The following is an 18,620-nucleotide window of genomic DNA, read 5'->3' on the forward strand; positions in this document are numbered from 1 at the left end:
TCCCAATGGGACCTAGAGTGCAAGAGAGCCAGGGGAGGGGCCGTTAGCTGGGCAAAGCCCACTGGGTCTGTGGTCTCCTACTGCAAGCACCAGTTCTCCCTGCTTGGCGCAATCCACTCCCGACTTCCTCCAGGAGATGGTCTCTCCCCGGCAGGCGGTGGGTTTGCCAGCCATAGGAACACCCAACCATTCTGATTGGCCAAGGGAGGGACATGTGACTCAAGCTAGACCAATCATGTTTTTCCCTGAGATTTTTTCCACGTGGGTCTGGAGAAGAAAAGACTCCTATCTGGTAGTAAGGTTGAGCCCTGTGGGGACAGGTGTCCTGGGAAGGAACAGGACCGATGCCAAAACACAGGAATGGGAGAAGAGACACAGACACACCTGGTGGGGCTGGAATCTTGCTCTGGATACACGAAGCTGGCCCCCGCCCTGCCCTTCCAAAAAGCCCACAACATCCCCTGCTTGGCTCTTATGACATCAGTGAGAAGTCTCCCCATTCTTACCACCCTCTGCGCCCCCACCTACAACTGGTGGAAGGAATCACAGAGCCCACGCGCACCTGCTCGAAGGAGGGGGGCCCACGGCTGTGGAGGCCGAGAAGTCCCACGCGCTGCCATCAGCAAGAGGCAGACCCAGGCGGCTGCGGTGTGGGTCACAGGCTGAAGGCCGGGCAGCCCACGAGATAGACGCCAACCCAGCATCAGGCAGACGGCTACTCCCACCTGCTCTGCCCATCCCCCTGCCTGTTGCCACCCACCTGGGGAAGAGCCCCCTGTGTCACTCATGCCACCAACACCCAGAGCTGGCCTCTCCCATCCCACCAAAACACGAAGAGCTGTTTCTAAAAAGTGGCGGTGCCAGTGGCCAGGCACGGGCTGCATGCCGACCGCGCGGTGAGGGCACCCCAGCGGCACACGGAGCAGAAGAAAGCCCAGAAAATGAAGGCAGGACTTCGTGGCCCAACAGTTGCTCCTCTCTCAGGCCCACACACCTGGGACGACCCACCTGGGGCCGAGAGCCAACAGGGCTGCACCGGGACTACAGCGTGTGTTCGGAGCACAGTTCGGAATGCCCCGGATCTGGAATCGTAAAACCCAAGTCCAGGCCGAGGCCTCGCTTCTGTGCCTCCCCAAGCTTCCACTGCCCTGTGTCGAGTGAGGACAGGGTACCCTCTTCCCAGAGTCTTTGACGGCCCCTCCTTCCTGCCCGCTGACTCCCACCACCAGCCACCTGGTGTCCCTGGGCCTCGCTGCTTCTTCCAGTTTCTTTGCCCCCTCTTTGCTGTCCTCTCCGGGTGAGAACCACGACCGGTGGGGCTTCCTGGGTGAGCCCTGCTCAGAGGACAGGAGGGCGGAGCCTGGACTCAGAGGACAGGTGGGCGGAGCCCGGACTCAGAGGACAGGAGGGCGGAGCCTGGACTCAGAGGACAGGAGGGCGGAGCCCTGCTCAGAGGACAGGAGGGCGGAGCCCTGCTCAGAGGACAGGTGGGCGGAGCCCTGCTCAGAGGACAGGAGGGCGGAGCCCTGCTCAGAGGACAGGTGGGCGGAGCCCTGCTCAGAGGACAGGAGGGCGGAGCCCTGCTCAGAGAACAGGAGGGCGGAGCCTGGACTCAGAGAACAGGTGGGCGGAGCCCGGACTCAGAGAACAGGAAGGCGGAGCCTGGACTCAGAGGACAGGAGGGCGGAGCCTGGACTCAGAGAACAGGTGGGCGGAGCCCGGACTCAGAGAACAGGAAGGCGGAGCCTGGACTCAGAGGACAGGTGGGCGGAGCCCTGCTCAGAGGACAGGTGGGCGGAGCCCTGCTCAGAGGACAGGAGGGCGGAGCCCTGCTCAGAGGACAGGTGGGCGGAGCCCTGCTCAGAGGACAGGAGGGCGGAGCCCTGCTCAGAGAACAGGAGGGCGGAGCCTGGACTCAGAGAACAGGTGGGCGGAGCCCGGACTCAGAGAACAGGAAGGCGGAGCCTGGACTCAGAGGACAGGAGGGCGGAGCCTGGACTCAGAGAACAGGTGGGCGGAGCCCGGACTCAGAGAACAGGAAGGCGGAGCCTGGACTCAGAGGACAGGTGGGCGGAGCCCTGCTCAGAGGACAGGTGGGCGGAGCCCTGCTCAGAGGACAGGAGGGAGGAGCCCTGCTCAGAGGACAGGTGGGCGGAGCCTGGACTCAGAGGACAGATGGGCGGAGCCCTGCTCAGAGGACAGGAGGGCGGAGCCCTGCTCAGAGGACAGGAGGGAGGAGCCCTGCTCTGCCCTGCCTGCCCCCAACTCAGCACCTACATCCGTGTCCGGCTCACAGCTCGTGCTCCGCCCACCTCGGTGGGGTTGGGGACTGACCCCCGACTTCCAAGGGTGCATCTGGGGTGGGGGAGAGCCTGCATGCACAGGGACAGGGGAGTCACTGGGTTGGCCTCGGAGCAAGCGGACAGGGAGCGCGTGCTGCCAGGGCACCAGGGCCGGCTGCTCAGGGCATCTCCCCGGCTTCCCAGAGCAGGAGCTGGCCAGGGGGAGACGCACGGCACTGCCCGCGCTCAGAACCCAGGGGAGCCCGGATGCTCGCTGACCGAACACTCAGGGCTCAACCTCAGTTTTCTCAATTCAGACGCCGAGCCCAGGGCTCCCGCTCCAGCTGGGATTCCTCTCGCACAGAAAGCACCAGAAACGAAACCAAGCTTGCCCACGCATCTCACCACGCCCGCTCACCACGCCCGCTCACCACGCCCACTCCCCACCCCCGCTCCCCACACATCTCCCCACCCCCCCACACATCTCCCCACCCCCGCTCCCCACAGGTCTCACCACCCCCACTCCCCACAGCATCTCCCCACAGCATCTCCCCACCCCCGCTCACCACGCCCGCTCCCCACACCTGCTCCCACACATCTCACCACCCCCCCACGCATCTCACCACGCCTGCTCACCACGCCCGCTCCCCACGCATCTCCCCACCCCACTCCCCATGCATCTCCCCACCCCCCATGCATCTCCCCGCACCCGCTCCCCACAGCATCTCCCCACACCTGTTCCCCACGCATCTCCCCACCCCCGCTCCCCACACATCTCACCACCCCCACTCCCCATCTCCCCACTCCCACTCCCCACAAGTCTCCCCACCCCCCACGCATCTCCCCACACCTGCTCCCCACAGCGGCCCCACAGCCTGCTCAGTGGGACAGGGTCTCCGTCTGGTGGCCGTCTGAGCCCCCGCGTGGAACTGACCTTCAGTGCCTGAACTCCACTCGTCAGTGAGATGGGGTGAGAGTCATGTCAACCAGTCCCTACAACAGCGTCCGGCACCCAGCAGGCGCTCGGTGGACGTCACCTAGAGCAGCAGCTCTCCAGCGTCTCTGAGCCTCAGTCTGCTGGTCTGCCGAATGGGCAGAGCTGTCCCTTCCTGCTCGCACAGTCAAACCAGACTGTGCCTGGAACGTCCCTGCTCCCAGGGAGCGCAACCCGCCCACCCCAGCGCCTGACGAGAACTCAGAGGGGCAAGTTCTGCCAGGAGCTCACAAACCAAGAGCCCGGGCAAACATGGGGAGGGCTGCAGTCACCAGGGACAGGAGGACGGCGCAACAGTGACTGGGGACTCCAGGTTTCCTTCTGCAGGGACAAAGACGCTTTGGGCTAAGCATCGAGAGGTACTGGGTCCAGCACACCACGCGCTCTGAAGTGGCTAACTTCGTGCATTCCGATGAATGGCATGTCAATCTCCAAAACGCTGCCGTAGCTACATTTTGGACAGCGGATCAGGGGCCCCATCCCTCACGCTACAGGGCACCTAAGCCCTCATAGGGAAAGGGAAGGAGAGGGGCACAGAGGAAAGACAGAACTTCAAACCAGAGGTGACGGATCTGCTGGGCACAGGCAGAGCTGGCCTTCCGGTACTGCGCGGAACGGCAGGGCAGGGGGAGGGGCGCGTCTCGGGACATAGGCTTGATCACAGAGAAGCACCTGTGCTCACCTGGCCAGGTGACCCTGTGCACACCTGGCTGGGCGGCCGGGAGTGCCAGCGTCTGAGCCACCTGCCATCTTCAGTCCCGTGGTCTCAACAAGGAGTCCAGGACTTACCTAGGGCCCGCAGCCAACACCTAGCCTGTGAGGCTGGGCAGCCTAATCCCAGAGCCCTGGCTGTCCCCACAGCCTCTGCCGCCTCCCAGACAAGGGAGCATCGGGGGGGAAGGGTTCAAACAGAACACCCAGTGCACAAGCACAGGAAGCTGTGCACTGGCGGTGGTGACATTGACAGTGACGGTGACGGTGATGGAGATGAAGATGACGGTGACAGTGACGGTGACGTTGACAGTGATGGTGATGGTAATGGAGATGAAGATGACGGTGACAGTGATGGTGACGGTGATGGAGATGAAGATGATGGTGACAGTGACAGTGATGGTAATGGAGATGAAGATGATGGTGACAGTGACGTTGACAGTGATGGTGATGAAGATGACGGTGACAGTGACGGTGACGGTAATGGAGATGAAGACGGTGACGGTGACAGTGGCAATGACAGTGATGGTGACAGTAATGGAGATGAAGATGATGGTGACAGTGACGGTGACGGTGATGGAGATGAAGATGATGGTGACAGCGGTGATGACAGTGACAGTGATGATAATGGAGATGAAGACGATGACAGTGACAGCAGTGATGACAGTGGCGTTGACAGTGCCAGTGATGGTAATGGAGATGAAGATGATGGTGACAGTGACAGTGACAGTAATGGAGATGAAGATGATGGTGACAGTGACAGTGACGGTGACAGTAATGGAGATGAAGATGATGGTGACAGTGACAGTGGCGATGACAGTGACGGTGACAAAGCTGACAGTGATGGTAATGGAGATGAAGATGACGTTGACAGTGACGGTGACAGTAATGGAGATGAAGATGATGGTGACGGTGACAGTGGCGATGACAGTGACGGTGACAAAGCTGACAGTGACGGTGACAAAGCTGACAGTGACAGTGACAAAGCTGACAGTGATGGTAACGGAGATGAAGCTGACGGTGATGGTAACAGAGATGAAGCTGACCGTGATGGTAACAGTGCTAACAAAGACCTCCTCAGTGACCCTGGACGCCGTAACTCAGTACCACAGACGGCGAGTGTTAACAGAAATGTGTCAGACTCTCAGCTCATTCCTGGCTTTAACTAAATAGCCCCCCCACTGTGTGCGCACGCGGGGGCGGGGGCGGGGGTGGGGCAGACAGAACATTCTGGTGCCTCTCCTCGCAGCGACACTGAGCCTATCACGGAGCTTCTGACCTCATGTCATCCCTTTTCTCTCCCAAAAGCCTCGTGTCCAAACACGATCACTTCGGGAGTACGAGCTCAACCCGCGACTCTGGGAGGTGGAGGAAAACCGCTGCATCGGTACCGGTGATGACGATGACTCAGCAGACACCGCTGTGGACGCGGCGCAGGGCGCACTCGATGACTTACTCGGGGGAAAGACTCCTCAAGCCCTGTATGACTCCTGGCACAGATCATCCTCTGTACACGCTAGCTGCCGCGTCTGCTCTCATCACAAGACTGGTCTATCCGACCTCTAAGCCATTCTAAGTAGACTACAAGCTTCTCTCAACATATGACTGCTTTAGTTAAGATGTTTCAGGCTGCAAACAACAGGCCCATTTCAAGCTGTCTCCTGCCAGCCAGCTGGGACTCACGGTTTCTCTCAGCGGGAGGGCTCCTGCTTCAGGCAGCACGGGCCAAGAGGCTCCCGGTGTCTCCAGGCCTCGCTGCCCCTCTGCTGCTTGCCCTGTGACAGCTCAGGTGGATGGACTCTCCCACAGGGTGGCAAGGACCTTCTCGAATCTGCACGCTCCAACCCTCACGGCTCAGCACCTCCTAGACAGAGGGAGCTTCCTTTTTGTTAATACACATCTTTTACTATTTATTTGAAAGGCAGAGTGGCAGAGACAGAGGGGTGGGGAGGGGAGGGGAGGGAGACAGGGAGAGAAGGAGAGAGGAAAAGAGATCTTGCATCCACTGGTTCACCCTCCAAATGGCCGCGACAGTCAGGGCTGGGCCAGGCCAAAGCCGGGAGCCTGGAATTCCACCCTGGTCTCCCACGTGGGTGGCAGGGGCCCAAGCACTTGGGCCACCTTCCACTGCTCTCCGAAGTGGAGCACCTGGGACTCACACTGGCACGCGGATACGCTGCTGGTGTTGCAGGCTGATCCCTAACCCGCGGCGCCACAGCACCGGCCCCAAGAGCTCCTCTGTGTGTTCCAGTGGAAGGCACGCAGTGGCGTCGCGTGGGTCACATGACATCTCTGGGCCAATCGCCACGAGCGGAAAGGTCGCAGCACCCTCAGGGCTAAGCCTGGGCTGCACAGCCGCCCGCCCCAGGTGGACTGGGACTGGTTCCCTTGAGGGAGACCCAGGTGCTGCGGACAGAGGGAGACCTGGGTGCCGAGTGGGCTAAATCAACAGATGGCCCCACGAGTCCCCAGCACGGGGAGCTCCAGGCTTGGGCAAGGCTGTCCACTAGGGGCACCCATACAACCGGCGTTTAGGGGGGCTTGCAATAAACCAGCGAGGCTCTTGCACTCAGAAGCCTGACTATTTCCTGTGGCAGCCCCGGCAAGAGCCGAGGAACCTGACCATCCCACCGGGACCCCAGGAGTCAGGCGCAGAACCCCTGCAGCTGTGCATGGACTTGGTTCGTGCATTACAGGAAAGGGTTAAGACTGAGGGGAGGAACTGCCCAGTGTGGGCAGCCCAACGGGAGGAAGCCCACCCACGACTGTGGAGATGCAACCAAGGGCTTCCAGTGGGGAAGAGGAAAGACTGGGTGGCCCGCAGGCAAGGTATGCCGGGTGGGTCTGGTTACTCAACAGCCCCGAGCCAGCCAACTGCCGGGTCAGAGTGCGCCCCTGAGAGTCCTGGGGTTGAGCTCATTCTTCTGGGCTGATGTCACCAGGCACCTTCGTCCTGGAGGGGGAAGGAAGTGGTTTTCTCCAGAACGCTCCGCCAAGAGGTCGTTCCCAGGGTCAGGCTGATCACAGGAGCCCGGGACCTGACCAGGGGGTGCGTGAGTGCGGCGAGCGTAAGGAGATGGGATGTGGCCTCCGAAACCGACGACGGTGGCAGTGAGCACTGCCTGGGCACTGGTGCCTGGGACAGCCAGGGAGCTGAGTGCAGTCCACGCTCCGTCTCCTTCAGTTCAGGGCAGCCAAACGCAGTGAGTGAGGTAGGGACCAACGTGGGGCCCATTCAGATGCAGGGACCGCAGCTCACAGACGCTGACCAACTTGGCCCACGCTGCTTCGCTGGACTCAAACCTGCATCGGAGCCACAGCCCCCACGCACAGCACAGCCTCCCCACCCGGCCGGGGCCTCTCTCCATCGCCTTGCCCGGGAACAGCAACACCGCTGCGAATGAAAACACAACCTCCTAGGCCAGGAGGTGCAGGCTGGGTTCGCAGCGCCGGGGCTTCCCGTTCGGCCTGCACCTTGTTGTGCAGGAATCCGGGTGCGACTGCTCCCGGGAGCTCAGCGGAGTCACCGCCCTGCGTCTCCTCGCACCTCAGATTCCAGCCACGCATGTGCTGCCGGCTGCATGGGTGCCTGAGTTCCTGACCACCGCTGGCGCTACGCGGCAGGCAGCTTCTGTGAACGCACCCTGTCACTCAGCCTGCCCCGACTCCCTTCTCCCCGTGCACAGTGTCTGACCCGTCTTCCCTGACCGTGCTGCGGTGACAGTGACGAGCGTGGTCACGACGGGGACAGCGAGCCCAGTCATGCTCACAGCAGTGAGGAAGGCGATGGGGGGTGACGCTGGTGTCGGCCACGACGGTGATGCCCGCGGTGTGGAAGGGGCGGCAGTGAGGATGGCGATGGGGGGGTGACGCTGGTGACGTCACGATGGTGATGCCCGCGGCGATACTGACGGCAGTGAGGATGGTGATGGGGGGTGACACTGGTGTCGGCCATGACGGTGATGCCCGCGGCGATACTGACGGCAGTGAGGAAGGCGATGGGGGGGGGGTGACACTGGTGACGTCACGATGGTGATGCCCGCGGCGATACTGACGGCAGTGAGGATGGTGATGGGGGGTGACACTGGTGTCGGCCATGACGGTGATGCCCGCGGCGATACTGACGGCAGTGAGGAAGGCGATGGGGGGGGTGACACTGGTGACGCCACGACGGTGATGCCCGCGGCGATACTGACGGCAGTGAGGATGGTGATGGGGGGTGATGCTGGTGATGGTCACAATGGTGGTGCCCGCGGCGATACTGACGGCAGTGAGGAGGAGGAGAATGGTGGATGGTGATGATGAAGGTATATGGTGCTGAGGATAGTCAAGACGGAGAGGCGGAGACGGTGGAGACGGTGGGCATGGGTGATGGTGATGGTGATGGTGATCCTGTATCCGTTAGGCCTTCGATCACAGAAGTGGAAACTGGGAAGACAGAGGGCCCCACTGTACGCGCTCCACACTGCACAGCCGTGGGAGCTTCTTACGCGGTCCATGGAAGGCAGAGGGCCCCACTGTACGCACTCCACACTGCACAGCCGTGGGAGCTTCTTACGCGGTCCATGGAAGGCAGCGGCTGTGTCTGGTGTTGGGTCTGCAGGCAGGAGGGCAGCCAGCTGGTAAGAAGAATATGAAGGGGCTGGCACTGTGGTGTAGTGGGTAAAAAAACCACCGCCTGCAGTGCTGGCATCCCATATGGGCGCCAGTTCAAGTCCTGGCCGCTCCACTTCCAATCAGCTCTCTGCTGTGGCCTGGGAAAGCAGTGGAAGATGCCCAAGTCCTTGGGCCCCTGCACCCTCGGGGGAGACCTGGAAGAAGCTCCTGGCTCCTGGCTTCAGATCAGCACAGCTCCAGCCATTGCAGCCATCTGGGGAGTGAACTAGTGGATGGAAGACCTCCCCCCACCACCACCTCTGCCTTTGCCTCTGCCTCTCTCTCTCTAACACTGCCTTTCAAATAAATAAAATAACCTTTAAAGAAGCAGCAGCAGCAGCATATGAGCAGGGCAGAGCTCCGACGGCCGTTCCCCATCCGCCTCCTGCAGCTGCTCACCTCCGGCCTTGGGTTTGGAACCCTGCGGGGCGGTGTGGCTTGCCGAGGGCGGCAGCAGGTGGGCCGGGATGTGCACGCGCAGCAGTAGCACCTGTCTGACACCTGCCTCCGGGGACCTGGAACAACGCACGGAAACCCGGGCAGCGCAGCTCCACCGCAGGCCCGGCAGCACCAGAGGCGGCCGTGGGGACGGGGTGTGGGGCTCAGTCGCAAGTGAGCGTCATCTCGCTTAATCCCAGCTCGCCTGGAGCTCTCCTGGCTGAAGGGGCTCCAGCGTCCGTTGCACGAAGCAGCGGTTATGACTCGCCCCAGGTGCCGAGGCTGGAGAACACCTCCCGGGTCCCGCCATCCGCGGCTGGCGTCCGCTCATCAGGTCTGCAGAGAGCTGCCCGGCCTGCCACGGCCTTCCTGGAGCAGCCACACCCAGTGAGGAGAGGCAGGGTGTCTGGGGGCCCAGCCGACCACGCCACAGCTCCCCTTCTCTGTCCACCCAATCCTGTGTCTGCTGCCCTCCTCTTACGGGCATTGATCCCAAACTCCCTCATTCGCCATCAGACTGTCTCAGGCCTGTTCCCAGAGCGCTCGCCCGGGTGCAGAGCAGAGGAGAAGGTGTCCCTCCCTCCCTCCATCTCAAGGCTTCCAGACCTACCCCCTACCCCCAAGCCCACAGCTGAGACCCCACTTCTCTGATCACAGCTGGGGGAGGGAGGGAGCCAGCGCCTCCTGCGCCTCCCAGGGGCCCTCCTGGCTGAACAGGCAGGCCCTCAGAGCACACGCCGCTCTCCAGGCCGGGAGTCGGGGGGCTCTCTGGGCTTAACTCACAGCTGACCCACAGCCTAGGAAGGGTCACCCCGGATGACCCTCAGCCTCACCCCAGGAGGTGTCTCCACATGGCCCTTGGGGCCCTGGGTCCTCTCCAGTCTAGAAACTGATGGGTACAGCCACCGTCAACTGCAAACTGGAAGTTCAGGCAGGAGGGGCCGGGCCCCCGGGGACAGAACAGGAAGATGGGCGTCGCCCCGTGAACAGGTAGGGGGCACCTGAGAGGTGAGACTCGTCTTACAGGCACGAAATGTGACCCACACCCCGAGAGACGCGTCCACCCAGACGCCCCACAGACAACCCAGGGGCAGAGACGGCAGCTACTCAGCAGGGCCTTTCAGCTCCAAGAAACCAAAACGTGCCCAGGGTACGCACACCTCCTGCACACGTGGGTGTGCCCACGCAAGCACACGTGTCTGGCCCACACCTACTCTGCCCTTCTGTTCAGTGAGGCTGGGGGCAACAGGCCCGAGAATGCAGAGAGCACACATCTGCCGGCCCGGGAGCGTCCCGGGAGGCCGAGCAGAGCCATCTGTGTGGTCAGCGAGCAGGCGGGCCCCCGGCGCCGACGGCAGGACAATGTCCGCTCTGTTCTTTGAGAACGCGGACGCCAGCGGCGCTTCTGACTTGTCCTGGCCTGGCCAGTGAGAGAGGCTGAGTAAGAGTGGGCCACGCCGGAGCGGAGCGGCCTCCCACGCGCGGCCGGGACGCGGCCTCACCGGCTGCAGCCACCACCAGACACGCAGGCGGTGTGTCCGGGCCGAGGCCGAGGCCCGAGCGGCTCCGCCACCCCTCAGCCTGCAGCCAGCTCGTAAAACCCCTGCGGACGGACGGAAAGACACCGCGCTCCTGCAGAGCCGCCTCCCGCAGGGGAGCCTGAGGTCAGACTGACAGCCCGCAGCATTGAGTTTCACTGGGCGAGTCACTGTGTGGTCTGCGCAGAGCCCAGACTTTCCAACCCTGCATTTCAGCGGCGGTTACTCAAGTTTGGGTAAGAAAACACTTACCCAATTTCCGAGCAGCCTGCGAGCCGCGGGGCCTGGAGCCCGGGCGGGAGCAGGAGCACTTCCCGGCAGCGCGGGCGCACGTCTGCGGGGCTGCCTCGGGGAGGGCTCCCGCGTGTTTCAGAGAAGTCGCAGGGCACCGGCGCCCAGGCAGAGGGGGCAGGCCCCAGAGGAAGCTGGACCGCGGGCTGGAAAACGGGAACACGGCGTTTATGAGCCGTCGGAGGCGACCGGAGACACCAGGGTGGGAAGGGGTCGGCAGAGGTAGAGGGGCGACCTCTGCGGCCTTGTCCATGAAACAGGGGGGCCAGGGCCAGGAGCAGGGCAAGCCCAGGCCACCCCAGCTCACCCCCACCCAGGCACTTCCGCCAGGTCAACTGCCCACCCTCAGCAGGGCCCGGGGAAGCTGCCCGCGGCAGGCAGCACGCTGTGGGGTTTGTCTGCTCGGGCACCCGAGGCACAGGGCCGGCCAGCAGTGGTACAGCACCGAGCACCGAGCACCGAGCCCCGGGCCCCGGGCAGCCCGCGTCTGGGTCCTCCCCTCATCGCACACGACCTGTGCCACACACCATGCCTCGCACTTGCGGGGGAAGGGAAGGTGGTGTGTGAGGGGGAGGGAGTGAGTGTGAGCGCACCAGAGTATGTGAGAGTGTGAATCTGAGCGAGCGTGTCAGAGCATGTGAGTGTGTGTGAACAAGCGTGTCAGAGCATGTGAGAGTGTGTGAATCTGAGCGAGCGTGTCAGAGCATGTGAGTATAAGCGAGCGTGTCAGAGCATGTGAGAGTAAACAAGCGTGTCAGAGCATGTGGGAGTGTGAATGTGAGCATGTCAGAGCATGTGAGTGCATGTGAACAAGCGTGTCAGAGCATGTGAGAACGTGTGAATGCCAAAGTATGTGAGCCTGTCAAAGTATGTGAGTGTGTGTAAACAAGTGTGTCAGAGGGTGTGAGTGTGTAAGTGTGTCAGAGCAGGCGAGTGTGATGTGAGCATGTCAGAGTATGAGAGTACATGTGAACAGAGGATGTGAGAGGATGTGAGTGAGTGTGGCAGAGCACGTGAGTATGTGTGAACAAGTGTATCAGTAGGTGAGAGTGCGTGTGAATGAGTGTCAGAGCATGTGAGTGTGTGTGAATGAGTGTAAGAGCATGTGAGGGTGCATGTGAACAAGCGTGCCAGAGTGTGTGAGCACGTGTGTCAGAGCATGAGAATGCGTGTGAATGAGTGTGTCAGAGCATGTGGGAGTGTCAGTACTGGGTGTGGGTGGACTGTGAGGAAGTGAGTGTGTGAGTGTGACGTGGAGCTGTCAGAGTATGTGAGAGCGTGAGCAGATGCGTGTGTGCACGTGTGGGATGGACGAGTGTGGGGTGGAGGCACATGTGTGAGTGTGAGTCTGGGGTGGTTACGTGTGTGTGATTGAGTGTGGGGCAGCTGCATGTGCATGTGAGCAGGTGGGGTGGATGCACGTGTGTGAGTCTGAAGGTACGGGGTGTGTGTGTGTGTGTGTGTGCGTGTGTGACAACACATCAGCGACGAGCTACTGAGCCCGCCCACTCCCTCCCAGACAACCTGTGCTGGGCACAAGGGGCACAAAGACAACTCCTGCCCAAGTCACCGCCCAGCTGAGCAGCAAAATGAGGTGTTCGGGGCAGGACGGCTGCCCTTGCGCCCCCCACTGGGCTCTCCCCGGACAGAACGTGTGCTCTGCCCCCAGCACCCAGCGCTGGGCAGACCACATGCAGCTGGTTAGTGGGTGCGTCGCTGGCCGATTGTTGGCTGCCTGCTGTGGGTTGCGTGGAAGGGGTTTAGTCACTCATGGGTTAGCTGACCAGTTGGCTGGCTGAAAATAAAAACCCGGTCTAAAGCAGGGTGGTGCCCTACACAGAACACAGCCCTGGGTCAGAGAGAAGGACCCACTCCAGCTCTGCCCCTCCACGCCGCGAAACCCAGAGCAATGCTCTCCCACCGCCGCCCCCCAGCCTTCAGTTTCTCATCTGAAACGGTGACGGCCGCAGCTCTGCAGGGAGCACGCATCAAACGCCAGTCGCCAGGATGCGTGGACGCGGGGCAGGACCCAGGCTGGGAGGCGTGGGAGCCTCTCCCACACCCTCCACTCACGGGAGAAACAGGGTCGGCGCTCCCACTCACGAGCGAAGTGCACAGAACCTCGGAGGAGCTCCAAAGGCCAGGGATTCCAGACGCCCTCCCTCGGCATTTGGGATCAACAGCCTGCACCGGACACCAGCATCTGATGGAGGTTCCTTCCCAACGGCCACCTACAGTCGGTCTGCAAAGCACACTGCCCCCTGTTACGTCCACGGCCACAGCCACCCCCAGGGGCGACGGCTCAGGCAGATGAGCGAAGTTACACTCACGGCAGAGCTGTCACTCAGGCCGGCGACACAGCAGAGCCCAAAGGCTCGGATCCTGCAGTCGTCCAGTACCGGGCGTGTGTCTGAGTCCCCAGAGCAGGAATCCCGGGTCCCAGAATGTCGCTCAAGTTGACATCCGATGGTTTAACCCAAGGCGAGCGCTTGTGTCAACGAACGTTCCCAGGAAAACTCCCTGCTCAAACACAGCAGTGTTCTGAGCCACGGCCCTACAATCCCAAAGGGCTCTACATGAAAAGTGAATCCCTGGTTTTGCCATTCAATCTGGGAACTGTCGGAGTGACCCAGGTGCCGCTCAGGAGAGACTGCGCCGGGGTCCAGCCCACCTCGCCAGGACTCGGCTTCTTCCGAGCCACGTCTGGCTCCGCGTTCTGCCCTGCGCTGACGTTTCTCCACTTACATGTCAAGCCCGTGCCCGTGAGCGTTCCTGAGCCGCTGGCCAAGCACGTTGGACCCGGCAAAGGAGCGGGTTCGTGAAGGAGGCGGAGCTGAGAGATCACACAGGAGCAGAGGCGGAAACCGCGAAGAAGAGACGAGAAGTATGGACAACCGTTCAGTGAGGCTCCTAAGGAGGGCAGAGAGCGAGGGGAGGACCGTAGAACAACGCCCCGGCTGAGCAAGGCACAGGCGCTCAGACCGGGCGGCAGGGCACACGGGGAGCCTGGGACGGAGGCGGGATGGGGGACAGTCGATACTCCAGCAGCTGACACCGTGTCTGCGGGGACGCTGAAAGGTGAACAACACACTCCCGATTCTCCTGCTGCGGGATTCATCTTCCAGATGGCAGAACGAGACCTAAAACCTGGAAAATCCTTCCAACCAACCAACAGAACCGAAGGACTTCAGCAAGCAGCAGAGCGGTAGGAATTCCATCACCCAGTAACGAAAGCGGAAGCCCTGCCTCGCCTCCGACACAGACGTCAACTCCAGGGGCAGCCACTGGACCTCGCAGAGCAGACACCTGTCACGGGGGTGGGCTCGGGTGCAGCCTGCAGCTACGCCTCTCCCCAGTTTCCTGCCCGTGCAGCCTTGGGAACGTGGACTGCGATCCTCACTCCTGGCCTAGGCCCCAGGCCCGCCCCAGCACGGTGGGAATCTGGGGAGAGAACCAGCCAAGAGGACCTCTCTCTCTCTCTGATCTCGGCATGTGTCTCTGTTTCTTAAATAAATAAATTTCTTAGAAGCAAAGTCCAGATACATTACATAGTTAAATATGCAAGTCCACACATTAGAATGTCTGAGGGATAATCGAGACTAGCTTACCAGCGTGGCATTTCTCAATGCCAAGACAGAAACCCTGATAAATTGGGAGATTCTGAGAATACGGCAAGACTGAGTCCCAGGGAGTGACTGGTCAGTGTCAAAATCTCCGTGAAGCACAGGGAACACCTGGGAGTGCTGGTTCCTAGGGGGCGGTCCTGGAAAGCAGCCGCCTTAGTCTCCAGACTGCAGACCCCAACAAACACTTATCATCATCACCACCACCATCACCGTCACCACCACCGTCATCACCACCACCGTCACCATCTTCATTACCACCATTGCCAACGCCATCATCACCACCACCACCATCACCATCACCACCACCGTCATCACCATCTTCATTATCAACGCCATCATCACCACCACCACCATCACCGTCACCACCACTGTCATAAACACATCACCACACCACTACCATCACCATCATCATTACCACCACTGCCAACGCCATCATCATCACCACCACCATCACCGTCACCACCACTGTCATCACCACCACCGTCACCATCTTTATTACCACCATTACCAATACCATCATCATCACCACCATCACCACCATCACCATCATCAATACCACCATTACCAATACCATCATCATCACCACCACCATCACCACCATCACCATCATCAATACCACCATTACCAATACCATCATCATCACCACCACCATCACCATCATCACCACCTTTGCCAACGCCATCATCATCACCACCACATCACTGTCACCACCACCACCATCACCGTCATCAATACCACCATTGCCAATGCCATCATCACCACTACCACATCACCGTCACCACCACTGTCACCACCACTGCCATCACCATCATCATTACCACCATTGCCAACACCATCATCATCATCACCACCACTGTCACCACCACCATCATAAACACATCACCACACCACTACCATCGCCGTCATCACCATTGCTACAACCATCACCACCACTACTATCACAATCACCATCACATCACCACCGCATCACCGTCACCACCACTGTCACCACCACCACCATCACCGTCATCACCACCGCCATCACCATCATCATTACCACCATTACCAATGCCATCATCATCATCACCACCATCACTGTCACCACCACCATCGCCGTCATCACCATTGCTACAACCATCACCACCACTACCATCACAATCACCATCACATCACCATCATCACCACTGCCATCACCATCATCATCACATCACCAATGCCACCATCACCAGTCACATCACCATCATCACTACCATCACCATCACCAACACGATCATTACCCCCACCGCCATCACCATCATTGATACCACCATCATCATCACATCACCACCACCACCATCCTCACCACCACGTCACCATGTGTCTAGAAACAAAGTAACCAGCGCGCACTTACTACCACCATGCACATTCACTCTGACCCCTCTTATCTGCACTCACTCATTAACTGTCAGGAAAGCACTCAGAGGCATGGGTGGTGTCACTGCTCCCATTCTCTAGGTGAGAAGCTACAGCTCAGAGAGGGATGAGACCTGTGCCCTCCCCCATCGCTGGAAAATCAGGTGTGATGCAGGGCTGGCCTCTTCCCACCACCCTGTCCTGCCTCTCCCTTTTATAAAAAAGATTTTATTTATTTATTTGAGAGGTAGAGTTACAGACAGTGAGAGGTAGAGAGAAAGGTTTTTCTTCTGTTGGTTCACTCCCCAGATGGCTGCAATGGACGGAGCTGCGCCAATCCAAAGCCAGGAGCCAGGAGTTTCTTCTGGGTCTCCCATGTGGGTGCAGGGCCCAAGGACTTGAGCCATCCCCCACTGCTTTCCCAGGCCACAGCAGAGAGCTGGATCGGAAGGGGGCAGCCGGGACTAGAACCTGTGCCCATATGGGATGCTGGTGCTGCAGGTGGAGGAGTAACCTACTGCGCCATGGCACCAGCTCCCTGTCCTGCCTCTACACCCGGCTCACGACTGCCAGGCTGATGTCCGTCCACACCAGACGTCTCCAGATCTGCCGCCAAGAGGCCCACCATCCTCACATCTCACAGGAGGCTGCCACGACCCAGGCGGTCCCAGGGGTTAGAGACCCCTGGGAGGCTGAGCGTCCGGGCACGTGGCTCACTCCACTGCAGACCAGAGGGACAGCCCAGGGAAAGCTCTCTTTGAGTTTAGAAAAACAAACAAACACGTTGAACATTGTGCAGGGGCCCAGCCTCTAAGCCTTGATGTGAGGGCGGTAAGCCAGTGTTCCTCTAAGACGCAGGCCAGAGGGGAGGGCGCAGCCACTCCCGCCACGCCCAGCCTCGCCGGGAAGCTGTTTTTGCAGGTGGAGAATGACTACATTTCCAGCAGGATCAAATTCAGGAGGCTTTGCCAGTGCTCACAAGTGCCCACATGGCGCAGGGCCCCGGCCTGGCCACCTTCCTACTCAATACCCTGCTTCTGCGAGTCTCTGGATATTAAAAAATATATATAAAATACAAGATAAACTCAGCTGAAACCAAAATGAATGGATTGGTTCCCATTTTAATGCCATTTGGGGGTGTTTTATAGGCTGCGCTGTGTGTCTTTTACACATCTATTTTTAAATACTGCAGGCTTAATGAGCATGATAGAACGCATAAAACCGTTATGAAATTCCACCGGCAAAATTACAGTGAGATCCAGGAGGTAGAAGTGTGTGGTTACCGCTGGTGGGCAGTGGCGGAGAGGCTGGGACCAGACAGACTCGGCCCCTCTGGTCGCTGTCACTGCTTCGCAGATGTGCACCCGCGGCACCGGCGGGCTGCCCGACACACCCCAGAGGTGGCAGACCCAGAACTCAGACCCAAGCCAGCCGGCTCGGCCGCCCGCCCGTGACCCTGCGGCCGCTGCTCCTCGGGGCACCTCTGCAGCAAAGCCGCTCCCGACTGTGGGTGCTGTGCTGGAGCCCTGAGAGCCCCACGGGGATAAGCCGCCACCCCGTCCCACAGCACTTCCGCGTGACAGAAGGCGGCGCCCTTTCTCAGTCTGTCGTCTTACGTAAAACGCGTTTCCTCCCGGATCAGCCACTTTCCTACCACCTGCGGGAAAGATGCCACACAAGCATCCGGATCAGTGAAGTCTCGGGTGTCAACGTAGCCTGTAGGGCTGCTCTGTGCACAACCCGAGCAGCGATACACCGAGGCCCTCCCCGCACCACCCGTCGGTCAGAACAGTCGCAGTTGGGAGGCTGTCCCTGCAAACCCAGGTGGGTAGAACTAGGGACCTGGAGTGTGGTCCCTGGGCTCTCGCTCACAGAGCCACTGCCCTGGTCCAGTGAGCGACTAGAAGCTGCCGAGCAGACGTGAGCCACGGCCCCCATCCGTCCGCTGAGCCCACCTCCTCTTCTTCCCCATCCCCAGGTGCAGCCCCGGGCCTCACTACAGAGACCACACACTTCTCCTCCGGGACGGGGGTTCTCAGCCCAGGCCGTGAGGCCCCCGAGAGCTGAGTTTGGGGGCGGCGGCTCTGCCCCCCAAACGCTTCTCCACGCTTCACCAAGACCTCACGAGGCCGCGTACATCATCCCCAGCACCAGCCTGACCACCGAGGCTCTCCGAGGCAAATGGCCCCAGCCACACGGCCGCTGCACGGCAGAAGTGGGAGTGAGCCAGGGTCTGCCGGAGTCCCGCCCCCTGCGTCACTTCCTGCTTTCTCTGCCAAGGGTTGGCAAGCTTGGGGTGTGTTCCAGAGACGGCAACGCAGACACAAACGCTCGCACGGGGTCCCTGCCCCATCCAGCTCCTTGGGTGGGAAGTGCGCCCGCGGCTAGGAACAAGCGTCACACAAACCAGCGTAGCTCCTACGTTTCCCTCTGGTTCTTGGGCGACCGAGAGGCACAGCCGTGTCCCTGCCTTCGGAGGGAAGTGAGCGTGCAGCAACTGGAGTCCCCTGGGGTCTTCAGCCGTGTCCCAGCCTCCTCCTGCCGCGCGGAACAGGCGGCCCCTCACCGGAGCCTGCTGTCAGAGCGAGGGCAGCGTCAACAAGGACCCAGACAGGGGCCGGCGCTGTGGCACAGCGAGTTAGGCCATCCCCTGTGATACCAGCATCCCACAGGGGCGCCGGTTAGAGTCCCGACTGCTCCACTTCTGGTGCAG

General features: G+C 60.6%; 1 protein-coding gene across 9 annotated transcripts in view; it reads right to left on the bottom strand.

Annotated features, from left to right (window-relative positions):
- The window catches only part of C18H16orf95 (chromosome 18 C16orf95 homolog), a 138,107-nt gene that overhangs the window by 24,015 nt on the left and 95,472 nt on the right, over positions 1-18,620 (bottom strand). For 8 of the 9 annotated variants that reach the window (XM_070061876.1, XM_070061874.1, XM_070061878.1 and 5 more), the window contains one exon: positions 8,828-13,820. The exons of the other annotated variant lie outside the window; for it this stretch is intronic. In XM_070061876.1, coding sequence (XP_069917977.1) covers positions 13,483-13,820 — 338 coding nt within the window. In that variant the 3' untranslated portion in view covers positions 8,828-13,482. Of the gene's footprint in view, positions 1-8,827; positions 13,821-18,620 lie in introns of those variants that run through there. 9 annotated transcript variants of the gene reach the window in all.

This window comes from Oryctolagus cuniculus, chromosome 18, assembly GCF_964237555.1.
Source record: "Oryctolagus cuniculus chromosome 18, mOryCun1.1, whole genome shotgun sequence".
Lineage (NCBI taxonomy): Eukaryota > Metazoa > Chordata > Mammalia > Lagomorpha > Leporidae > Oryctolagus > Oryctolagus cuniculus.